The sequence below is a fragment of the Erpetoichthys calabaricus genome, chromosome 13 (genome assembly GCF_900747795.2).
Source record: "Erpetoichthys calabaricus chromosome 13, fErpCal1.3, whole genome shotgun sequence".
NCBI lineage: Eukaryota > Metazoa > Chordata > Cladistia > Polypteriformes > Polypteridae > Erpetoichthys > Erpetoichthys calabaricus.
In genome coordinates, this window is record NC_041406.2 from 11,202,678 (window position 1) to 11,215,121 (window position 12,444).

General features: G+C 44.2%; 1 protein-coding gene across 1 annotated transcript; it reads left to right on the forward strand.

The window, feature by feature from the left end:
• Positions 1 to 7,190: 7,190 nt before the first annotated feature.
• On the forward strand, positions 7,191 to 10,822 carry si:cabz01093077.1 (C-C chemokine receptor type 4). The gene is made up of 2 exons (XM_028817956.2): positions 7,191 to 7,214; positions 7,738 to 10,822. Coding segments are annotated over exons 1-2 (1,011 nt in total). The 5' UTR covers positions 7,191 to 7,212; the 3' UTR covers positions 8,747 to 10,822.
• The last annotated feature ends 1,622 nt before the right edge of the window (positions 10,823 to 12,444 follow it).

Below are 12,444 nucleotides of genomic sequence, written 5' to 3' on the forward strand. Positions count from 1 at the left end.
GTGAAGCTGCAGACTGCACTGCCTCACCCACCGTTGTCTCCTGTAGGATACCACAAAATCAGCTCATCAACTGTAAGAGCTGCATGGCCTTCTTCATCTGGTTGTGCCAGCTGATTGCTGGGATGATTGTATTATTTTTTGAGATACTGTAATGCAGTGCAATTTTTCTGATGGTGAAATAAGGATGGGAATAACACTTTGCATACACTCATGTGGAAAAGTAACTACACCAGATGAAAACTGTTGACTTCTCCAACACATTTGAAAAGGCAGACAGTACATCTACATGCGATCAGTGGACACAGATAAAGGGGACATCAGGTCAGGTCAGATCAGGGAGCAGGCACTGGTACAGTGTGTTGTTGCACCCACTACACGATGAAACAGCTCAGGATCCCAGTTGGCAACCCCCCAGGGAGACAGGTGATCCAGTCCCACTCCCCGGAAATGACCATCTATCTGCTGCAGCTGGATTACTGCCCAAAAGCGGATTACTGCTTGTCCTGTAAATAGAGATGACCCCTGCCGGGAGCAAATCGGCTTTATAGTCGCTGGGACAGAAGGGAGCGGAGTCAGTTGTCCTTCCTTGGGAAGTTTCTCTGGTGTTTTGGGTAGAAAAAAAAGAGGCGACATCATCAGTGACAGCGCCCCCTTGTGTCCTGGGGTGGTAGTGCTTATCTCTGATGAGCTCAAATGGTGACCCTCCGTCACGCATGTGTGACAATATGCACTGTGTACAACATGGTGATGGCATTCTCAAATTAAAATGAAATGTCTGATTCTGTAGTGATTCTGGGTTTTTCTCCCACCAACAATCAATCAGCTAATGGGATTTGAGCCCTTGTACCATAATATGAGGTCGGCTACTTATTATATTGAATTGAAGCAACTGTCAGAGCATCAGAAAAGAGGAAGTGGGGGGGAAGTGGGAAGAATGTGCAGCTCCCACCTGGATGAGATGATGGCAGCCATTTTTGTGGCAGTACACTCACCACACGTGAGCTGTTACGTGGTGAAGTGGTGAGACAGACAGCCAGCAGGGGGATGATTAGGAGGCCAGAATGTCCAGGTCGTGGTGGACAATTTAGCCAGGACATCGGGATACACCCCACTCTTTACGAAGGATACCTAGGAATCTTTAATGAAAGAAAGTCAGGATGTCTTCTATGAAGGATGGCATCATTTTACAAAACACGGTGTCCCCGTCACTGCACTGGGGCTTTGGGATTCACAGAGTAAGCGCCCCCTGCTGGACTCATCTAATCCTCCTCCAGCAGCAACTGCAGCTTTTTTCCTAGGTCCTAGAAATTTGATTCTGTTCATCTGGACAAAGTTTTTAAGTGGGAGAAATATTTCAAGACTTATCCAAGTCTCTTCCTCAGTCTCAATTGACTGCAGGTTTCCCCAACCTTATAAACAGTACCTTTGCTTAATCACAGAGACTAGCACCATTGACAAAGGGCCAGTTGATCAGTGATATGCAAATTGTCCACTGATTAGTAGACGTGTGAACCATTCATAGAGGGTTGAGGAATGGCTGCAATCACAGCATTGTAAGATGGCGACAGATGTACCCTTAGGCCCCCTCCTCTGTTCAGAGATGGTCGTTCCTTTTTCACGTAAATGGCCTCCTTGATTCCTCTCTCAAACCAGCGCTCCTCCCCTGTCCAGGATGTGCACCTCTTCATCTTTAAAGGAGTGACCACTGTCCTGTAGATGTAAATAGACTGCGGAGTCCTGGCCTGACGAGGAAGCTCTTCTGTGTTGTGACATGCGCTTAGCCAGTGGCTGCTTGGTTTCCCCGATGTACAATTCACGGCACTCCTCCTGGCACTTAACTGCGTAAACTATGTTACTCTGTTTGTGCCGTGGGACCCGATCCTTGGGATGGACCAATCTTTGGCGTAGCGTGTTTTGGGGTTTGAAAGCCACTGAGACCCGGTGTTTCGAGAAAATGCGCCTCAGCTGTTCCGATACTCCGGACACATACGGGATCACTAAGGGTTTTCGCTTAGGCAGTGGATGTCCTTCCTCTCTCATGAATCGCTTGGAGCAGCTGTGCGCAACCTGCGGCCGTACGGCCGCATGCGGCCGTGGGCAAGGACTTTGGCGGCCGTGGACGTGTATATTAAAGTGTACGTAATGGCGGCCGTGCAGGTGTAGGGTCTCTGGACTCCAGCGAGTAAGGGGTCTCAACGCCGCGGAATCTTTGTCGGCCGGGTCGGTATGGTGACGCCGAAAGCCGATTTGCTTACTTGAATATTAAGTTCGGTTGAAATGGGCTGACACCCAGGAGTACATTTGAAGTCACGTGACTAGCGGCTAGCCAATATGGAACTGAGAAGGAAATGGGAGTGTACGCCTGTACGGCCTTGTGGCTGTCCATACACTGCCTATCGCCATTAGCAAACGGTCATCATATGTGCGAAGCAGCGTTTTCCAGAATGAAATATCTGAAAAACAAGTACCGAACCCGATTGGTAGACAGCAATCTAGAGTCTGGAATACGGCTAATGGTCTCCAGCGAGTCCCCTGACTTTGCAAGTCTGTCTGCAAACATGCAAGAGCAAGGAAGCCATTAATGGCGATGTTTTCCAAACTTCCTGAAACAATTGCTGTAAAGGTTTTTTGTCCTATATGACGTTTCGTAGACATTTTTTTACATATGTAGACCAGTAAATTGAATATTGTCAGATATATCATACTCTGTTTTAATGTGTAATCTGTAAATTTTTACATAAATCATAAAACATTATTAAGTTTACTTGGACTTACTGGCGGCCGTTATTAAAGTAAAAAGTCTGTAGTGCGGCCGTTATTAAAGTAAAAAGTCTGTAGTGCGGCCGTTATTAAAGTAAAAAGTCTGTAGTGCGGCCGTTATTAAAGTAAAAAGTCTGTAGTGCGGCCGTCAATAGCGGAAAGGTTGCGCATGCCTGGCTTGGAGCGTTCTTTAGGTGTCCTCCCTGCTTTGACAAAGGACCAGCTGGGATATCCACATTTACTCAGGGCCTTTAAGGGTACATCTGTCGCCATCTTACAATGCTGTGATTGCAGCCATTCCTCAACCCTCTATGAATGGTTCACATGTCTACTAATCAGTGGACAATTTGCATATCACTGATCAACTGGCCCTTTGTCAATGGTGCTAGTCTCTGTGATTAAGCAAAGGTACTGTTTATAAGGTTGGGGAAACCTGCAGTCAATTGAGACTGAGGAAGAGACTTGGATAAGTCTCGAAATATTTCTCCCACTTAAAAACTTTGTCCAGATGAACAGAATCAAATTTCTAGGATTTCCTTACCTGGATTATTGAGCATGCATCGAGACTTTTTTCCTAGGTGGTCTCCTATCCAAGTACTGGCACATGTTTACCTTCAGGTGGGTGACCTCTTCTGAAGTGCAGGTGGTGTGGTGGCTGAATGGCTGCTGAATTGAATGAAGTGGTTTGACTCTAAATGGCACCGTGTTGGCCCCCAACCCCAATCTGGAACTAGAAATGAGTAACGAGATGGATGGGTGGGCAGCTTTTTTTTTATTTTCCTCGTTTTAAATTGATATCTTTAGATCAGACGTGTGGGGATTATAGAAAGAGTGGTGAGGCTAATCATACTGTAGATGATGCAGGGCTTTCTCCTTCTTTATGTGAAGCGTGGAAGTCAAGCCCATCGTCATCTTGGAGATCAACACGAGAGCTCCGAGAAACAAACGTCTGAGGAAGCAAGCGATTGACGTAGGCCGTCTTAGAAATCTGAATACCTTAATTAATTAATTAATATTATTAAGTAATTAATATTGTTTTTATCAGTATGCTGCTCCTGGAGTATGTGAATTTCCCCTTGGGGATTAATAAAGTATCTATCTACCCTCAAATATCCATCCATCCATTATCCAACCCGCTATATCCTAACTACAGTTTCATGGGGGTCTGCTGGAGCCAATCCCGGCCAACACAGGGCGCAAGGCAGGAACCAAACCCCAGGCAGGGCGCCAGCCCACCGCAGACCCTCAGATATGAGGAATGAAATGAAGCTAAACAGAGGATTTGGAAACTCATTCAACTGATGAGACTTCTAAGGGTCCCATAAATACTTATGAATGTGAACAGATGTTTAAGATACAAAGCTGGTTAACTCTACCCGAAACGTCCTGTTAGTTTATTCTCTTACCACTCTACCCATAAATTCAATTCCAAGCCATTTATTGTCATTCCCTTGCGCACCAGAAAGGCGCTATATAAATAAAATGTATTATTATTATTAGTAAGTTAGTATGACGAACAGACTTCTACAGATCAGACTGCTAGAATCCTATGACCATCTAGGGGGGATGAACATAATGTTTTGAGCCTAAATTAACAGAAAACGCCAGTAAAACAAGCAAAAAAAATTGTATATTTTACACTTGCTAAGACGTTCAAAAAACCTTATCTTATGCCACTCCAAATGTTCTGCATTGCTTGTTCAATAACTCTTTTTGTAAGTGACTCGATATCTTCATCATTGGAATAGTGTAGTATGTAAATAAAATGTATGATTATTATCACTAGCTGTGTGTGGTCTTTGGCAAAAAACAACCCTAAGACCCCCTAGCAGTGAGTTTTACTATATTGGTGAACTTGGAGAGGCGTCCGCCAACTTTTAAGAAATACCACCCAGGATAGAGGATGTGGGCCCACCTTGTGTTTGCTGCCCCACTGGCCTTCCTAAGAAGACACTGGCGATGCCATATCTTAGCAGTCCAGTTAATCTTTGTGTAGAGAAAATGCCACCAGCTGGACAATGGTTTATAGTGAAAAAGCCTTGCCCTCCATTACTGAGGCGTTTCACTTCACCTACACGTTGTTGAGCCGCGGCGTTTGCTTCATCGTCTCCTCATCTGTGTCATTAGCACCACATCGTTGTTGGGCGGCGGCGTTTGCTGCACGAAGGCCTTTCATAGTGAAAAGTGAGGGGCATGGAAGTAAAAGTGCATACAGGCGCCATCTCACCAAGTGACAGTCACACTTGTATAAGCGTCTACGTCTTCTGCAGAATCCACAACTGCATTGCTTGCGGTTGAGCGTGAGCAGAGTGGACTGCTCCACACAGATAATAATAATACTTTGCATTTAGCGCTTTTCTCACTACTTAAAGCGCTTAGCGATTGCAGGTTAAGAGCCTTGTTCAAGGGCCCAACAGAGCAGAGTCCCTTTAGGCATTTTACGGGATTCGAACCGGCAACCTTCCGCCTACCAGTGCAGATCCCTAGCCTCAGAGCCACCATTCCGTAAATTCATAAACACACACACACGTCTTTCGTAGTGAGAACTGAGCTACATGCATGCGCCGAAAACATGTAAAAGTCCTTCAATGTCCACGAGCAGGGCCGGATTTTCCTATAGGCTAACTAGGCTTCAGCCTGGGGCCTACATTCAAATTGTTAGCAAAATTTTATTATCTCTCATGTAATTTACAAACTTAAAAATGGAAGGTGAAAGGGCCTCATAAGTGGAATAGCCGAGGGCCTCTTTTCATATAAATCTGGCCCTGTCAACGAGGACCGCAGTTCATCAACCGGCGCCTTCACCCCTGCCTGCTGCAGCCCAGACACCCATCATCCCGATCTCGGCAGCGCCCCCACCTTCAACACGGGAATACCAAAAACACACACCTTCGGCTTCTGATTAGCACCGGCAAACCTTAAAACAGATCGTCCATCTCCTCAATCCCAGCGCAGGTTCGATGCGTCACCACGACAAAGAAAACTTCACAGCGCCACTGACTGACTACGGAACGGATGTCCCAAAAACTGATCTCCCCTCTTTTTAAACCCCTTACTTCGCTTTGCGCTTCTGCGTCTTACGCTGGCGCCAGTTTCCCCGTCGACTCTGTCTCTTTTTTTTTATTAATATTATTATTATTGTGTTTCTGTTTAAATAGCCAGGTGAGGAAGGGCCGGACGTGTGCTCGCCTTTGGGGTTCTTTTGTTTTTGTTCTTATGTTTTCCTTCTCTGTTGATAAGCGAGTCCATCCGTCAGCCGCTCCTTATTAGCCCGCTGCGCCGCATTAGGAGCCTCAAAGCGGACTGTCCTAATTAGTTCGTTTGTGTTTTCTACTTGTGATTCATTTGGACCGCTTTGCAGAGATTTGTCTTTACTTTGACATCAAAGAGTCTTGTTCTGTTGATCCGAAAGCCAAATTAAATCCGTTGTGAATTCAGTGCTGTAAAACAATATAAAATAAAAACTTCCAAAAGAGTGAATATTATTTACAGTTATTGTAGATAGAAAGCTAGACATATTGAAAAAAGGCAATAGATAGATAGATAGGCACTATATAAAACTGATAGACATGCTTGATAGACACCATATAAAATGACAGTGTCATATTAGACAAGGGTTACTGACATTCTGGCTGGAACGGACGGTTCTTTACCCTGACGGAGATCCTCTATAATTGAAGTGTGTGCGTTGTGTTCTTAGAGCTCCACCTGGTGTCTATCCTGGAAACTGCACTCACAAACATGTATGCCGCATGGCTTACACGTGAAATGGTGCGAATGGCAATCGGCCTGCTTCGTTAACTCAATACAATATTATAAGTAATTAAATATAAGAATATAAGTTAATCATTAAGCACGTAAATAACTTTAATGTCTTTTCAGCTTTTAGTGATGTGTGGCCTGCCTTTTCTGTTGCTGACATCCATTTTGGTATATGAGGGCATCCATCTTTATAAAAGCTTTAGTTTATTCTTCTATAGATTGATATGAAAGGCGTTATATAATAGATAGATAGATAGATAGTTATGAAAGGAACTATATAAAAGATAAAAGTCAAAGTCAGAACTGTTGGCCTGGTCCATCACTATAATAGACAGATATGTCTATAAGTAGTCAAGTGGTATTCGTTTTACTTTTCTGTTTTTCACATCTTCAGGTCCAAAGGCAGGCACTGTTTGGGTGTGACAGAGTGAGTTGCACTCGGGCACTTCAAAATGTTAGGAGCTGAGCCTCCTGGCAGCAAAGGGACACATTAATGATTTGAAAGGTGCAGGTTAATTCACTCCCAGAACTTCTGAGTGGATCAAAGCCAAAGGAGGTGCAGGGAACAGAATGAGTCACCTTTGAGGGCCACTTTCTACGTGTTTAGAATTTTAATTCATTTTAACTAACGCTTCAATTCCTTTTTTTTTTTTTTTGCAGGCCATGATGGTCTCATACATCACCAGTGTCATGTAAGTGAGCATTAAAATCTTTTAATAATAAGACTTTGCAATTGACTCTTTTGTACAAGAAGTGCAGCCAGCTCTGTTCATAAAAGGCACCAGTGGTCACTGCTTTGAGTTTTTCTTTAAGTAAAATCTACAAGTCTTTCACCTTTGATATTTATGGCTTTTAAACTTGATGCTAGAATAATTTTATTATTTTCCAGTAAAGCAGGAAACAATCCTGGATGGGATGTCAGTTCATAAAATACGGAAAAGCACTATATAATAGATAGATAGATAGATATGAAAGGCACTATATAATAGGTAGATATATATACTATATAATGGATAGTTAGATGAACAGATAGACATGAATTAACTGACAGACAGTGAAGTTCTCCACAGAGTGCTGCTGCTTTTCTGTCTGTTCTTCACACTTCCAGCCGCTATGGTGGCCCCGCTTCTTCACTTCCCAATTCAGTATTTTAATGTTTTTCATTGGTTGATCGAGTCCTACACTGCCCCTAATGTTCCCTCTTGATTGTTTTAGGGATAACCTCACTGATGACCCTCTGGACTACAATAATTTCAGTCCTTGTTCCACTGACAGCTCCAAAGTCCTCGGGAAGCACTTCCTCATGGCTGTTTTCCCTCTCATCTTCGTCCTGGGCTTGATCGGGAACATCATGGTGCTGTGGACGCTCATTCAGTACGTACACCTTAAGACAATGACAGACATCTGCCTTTTCAATTTAGCCATTTCCGATCTGATAGTGGTCATCTCCATTCCCTTCTGGATGTCCATGCTCCTAGCAACACTTCCCATTTCAGACGTCTGCGGATTCATGAAAGCGATACACATGATTGGATTCTACAGCAGCATTTTATTTGTGACCCTGATGAGCGTAGACAGATACCTGGCTGTGGTCCACGCGGTTTTTGCCATGAAAGCTCGGACTCTTGTGTATGGCACGATGGCAAGTGCCGCCATTTGGCTTGTGGCCATTTGCGCCTCGCTTCCGGAGTTTGTCTTCGCCCGCATGACCACAGAGAACGGCTCCGCTCGGTGTGAAATGTCTTACCCAATGCATTCAGCAAAGACGTGGAATCTGATCCACAACAGCGAAGTGAACGTTCTGGGCCTCCTGATCCCACTAGGTGTCATGATATACTGTTACATCAGGATTGTCATGGTGCTGATGAAATCCCGGATACAGAGGAGAAACAAGGCCGTCAAGCTCGTCTTTATGATAGTTTTCATCTTCATCCTCTTCTGGGTGCCGTACAACATTGCGTTTTTCTTCCACTCCCTGCAACAGTTTGGCTATCTGAATAGCTGTGAGGCCACACAAAAGCTCGTGGCCACCATTGACGCTACCGAAATGCTGGCGCTGACACACTGTTGTGTGAACCCTGTCATTTATGCCTTTGCTGGTGAGAAGTTCCGGAATCACATGAGCGTCATGTTTAATGGATTCCGACTGTGCACGTTAGTGTGCAAAAGGACAAGGGGACACCTGGCAGCTTCGGAAACAGAGACATCCAACACAATAGTGTAACCCCCTGGAAAGCATAAATCGCAGTAGATGGACGCAAGTAGGGTCCGACAAAAGAAGGCTGAAGGAGGCGATAATTAAATTAAAAACAGCAAAAGCAGCAGCCACACAGAAGTGGTCCCTGAGTTAAATGAGGACTTCAAATCCCAGCATGCCTTAGGGGAATGTATCAAAAGAGCAGCTCAAAGAGAAGACGTCAATGACTTTCCAGAAGAGCTGATTGGTGGATGGTGGAAGCAACTCAACTGGATGATCTTTCACGAGTCCCTGGGGTGATAAGAACTTTCAGAAAATTTCAACATTGAGATCAACAGGTTTACCCGTCCTACCCACTTAATTACTCCCAAGATAACATCAAGTCAAGCTTTGAAGGTGCCTAAAGTCGGACTGTCTTACCACACGGCTTGGTCACTTATCGTCAAAAAAAGAAAAAATTTGAACATTTGTGCAAAAATATACCCTGGAGAAGTTTACGACTGTGTCCCCGTGTTCTTAATGAACTCATATTAAAAATCACCGCCTCGATCCAAAAGACTAATTCCCTTCATAATTTTACACACTTGTGGCTGGGTGCAGAAATGACAACCAAGAAATTGTGAGACACCAACCTGGTCTTCCCTTTTATTTGTCCGAGGATGAGAAAAAAAAATCAATAAAAATAAATAAATAAATAAGAAATAAAAGAACGTAAATAAATAACTAAAAAATGTTGGGGTGTGTCCCTTCAACGGGGATTCGAGATACCGTATATACTCGTGGATACGTTCTCCCGCGGACTTGATTTTACTGTATAATTTCCGGTATTTAATAATGTCGGCCGTATAAGTCGAATGTGGAAAACTCACGCTATTGGTCCAAGAGATTATGATATGCTAACACCCGCCCACCGGAGAGAGTAACCATGGAGACCATGGCCTTTGTTTTCTATGCATTGTGCCTACGTGACCACACAGTAATACCCAAACTATTCTGAAGTGACGTTTGCACTGATTTGTGTTTTTTGTATCTCACACCCTCACACACCTTTATCGAAAGAGCATCCCTTATCTACAATGGAGCGTTCAATGAGAAGAAAATATGAAGCTGGTTTTAAATTAAAAGTCGTTGAAGTGGTGAAAGAAATTGGTAACTGAGCTGCTGCAACAAACTTCGATGCGCCTGAGAAACTGGTGTGAGATTGGAGGGGGCAAGAAGATGTAACAAAAAAAAAAAATTTAGCGTCGTATTTTTGAACAGGCGTATAAGTCGGGGTCTGAATTTATGATCGATTTTTTGCATTTCAAGACCCGACTTATATATGAGTATATACAGTAGACTTGAGGTGTCTGGCTTGAACCGAACGCCATCAGGCCAAAAGTAACACCGCCTTCACTGGGCGGGTAGAGAAAGAAAGAGAGGAAAGTGTTAGCAGGCAGCGCCCCCCTCTCGGCACGGTGGGTTATTACACACCTGAAGAGATCCCACGAGGGAGGCACATGCATGAGTCGATTCTAAATCCTTTAATCCTCTCTTCTAGCTCTCACCTCTCAGTCCACGGCCTGGTCGCTCTCCTCTGGACTTCTCCATGCTCTGCTTTTATTGCTTCTTTCCTTTGGAGCTCCAGGCCTCGGCCTCCACTGATGGTACTGAACATGTCTTCCTCCTTTTTAATGAACATTAATGAAAGTGAAATCTCCTTGACATGAGTGTTAGGAACTCCTTTATCTGGTAATCCTTTTTATACCCCAATTCCTTCTCTCAGAAAAAACTCGCTTATCCGCTGCTGTGGCGCTGTTCATTTACTTACGGACTCGCCGCTTTCAATACTTTTTGTACTTTCAAGTCGTGCCCATCGTCTACACCAGGGGTGGGTAGCGTCATCCCTGGAGGGCTGCAGGTTTTTGTTCCAGCCCAGTTTCTTAATGAGGGGTCAGTTATTGCTGACGAAGTTCTTATTACTCAAGTGACGTTTTGATGCTTCATTCTAGTGGTCTCGCTTGTTAAGGTTCCCCCCACCCTTAATTGCTTATTTCCGTCTTAAACAGTTGCATTCCCTTTTTTTTTTAATGGCTAATTATTAGTAATAAGATGCAAATGACAAAAAAGAGCCAGCAGTTCTCTATCTGACTTTCCATTTACACCTGAGTGTGAATTCATCCTTCACACACTTAAGAGAACAATGTGACCGACTGAAAATGATCTGCTTCAGGCCTCAAATCATCTGGATGATATCCTGGGAAAGGAACAAAAAAATCTGCGATAGAAGAACCTAACGATTGTGGCGGACAGCCAGGACACCCTGAGTATGGACGGACCGGGGGAGAGAGTGTTTTCAAGACCGTTTCTCCTACCCCAGGACTGGTAGAGGGCAGCCCCCTTGGCTTTACAGCAGGACCATGGGTTATAAGCATTGGAATTTCAACCCTGCATGGGCCTGTGGCCACCGCCAGGGGCCTCCTGAACGTTTGCAGGGCCCTTATTGGCAGCACTTCTGCCACAACCATAATAGGGAACCCTATTAAAGGCGCTAGTCACTACCACTCAATGTTCAGAGACGGGAGGAGGAGGACAAAGCCTGTGTGGAGGACTGACGGGGCGGAGAAGGGACTGTGTTGTGCTCTGTGAGCCTTCTGTGCTGTGAAGACAACTATAAATAAACCGTGTGCTGTGGGGACTAAAACCTGTGTCCTGACTGTCTGTGTTCGCACCTGGGCTTCACACACTGCAGACTAACTTCTTCTTCTTCTTTCGGCTGCTCTCGTTAGGGGTCACCACAGTGGATCATCTTGTCATCTTGCTCTGTCACACCCATCACTTGCATGTCCTCTCCCACCACATCCATAAACCTTCTCTTAGGCCTTCCTCTTCTCCTCTTCCCTGGCAGCTCTATCCTTAGCACCCTTCTCTCATTATACTTAGCATCTCTCCTCTGCACATGTCCAAACCAACACAATCTCGCCTCTCTGACTTTGTCTCCCAACTCAAGCTGACCCTCTAATGTCCTCATTTTTAATCCTGTCCATCCTCGTCACACGCAATGCAAATCTTAACATCTTTAACTCTGCCACCTCCAGCTCTGTCTCCTGTGCCACCGTCTCCAACCCATATAACATAGCTGGTCTCACTACCTGTAAGAGCCATTTTCCTTGTTCTATGAGATTCATGAATATTTCTTAGAGGACAATGCATAAATAACGGGAGGTTCCTATAACCCCCATAAATAGAATCGTAGTTGTATATTCTTACCATTTCTAACAGCTTGGAGTAAACATTGTTCTTCAGTTAGCTAGTGATAGCCTTGCCTTGTATAAGGTGTAGAGACATACGGTTTTTAACTGTGATCGCATGTCACCATGCCTGGGCACTTGCCTATGTGCCAACCGGCTTACAAGCCTTTTGAGTATGTGAAGCAAATATGCACTTAACAGCACTTAATTAATGTGTCGTGCCGTATGTAAAGCGTACAGAAGAAGAAGCTAAGAACCTTTAAGTAGAGAAGAAGAAACGTGACCGCACGTAACAGTGCTCGATGGCCTACGGGCTCTTCAAACGTGAGAAATAACAAGTAAAGAAAACTTGTTTATTTAAGTACTACACCGTACGCTAAGGCGTACAGAAGAAGAAATTAAGAACCTTTAAGTAAAGAAATAACTAAAGTCTTCCAAGAAAAGCTAAGTTTAAAAGAAGATACATTTTTCCTTTTTTTTTGCCTTTTATTTTAC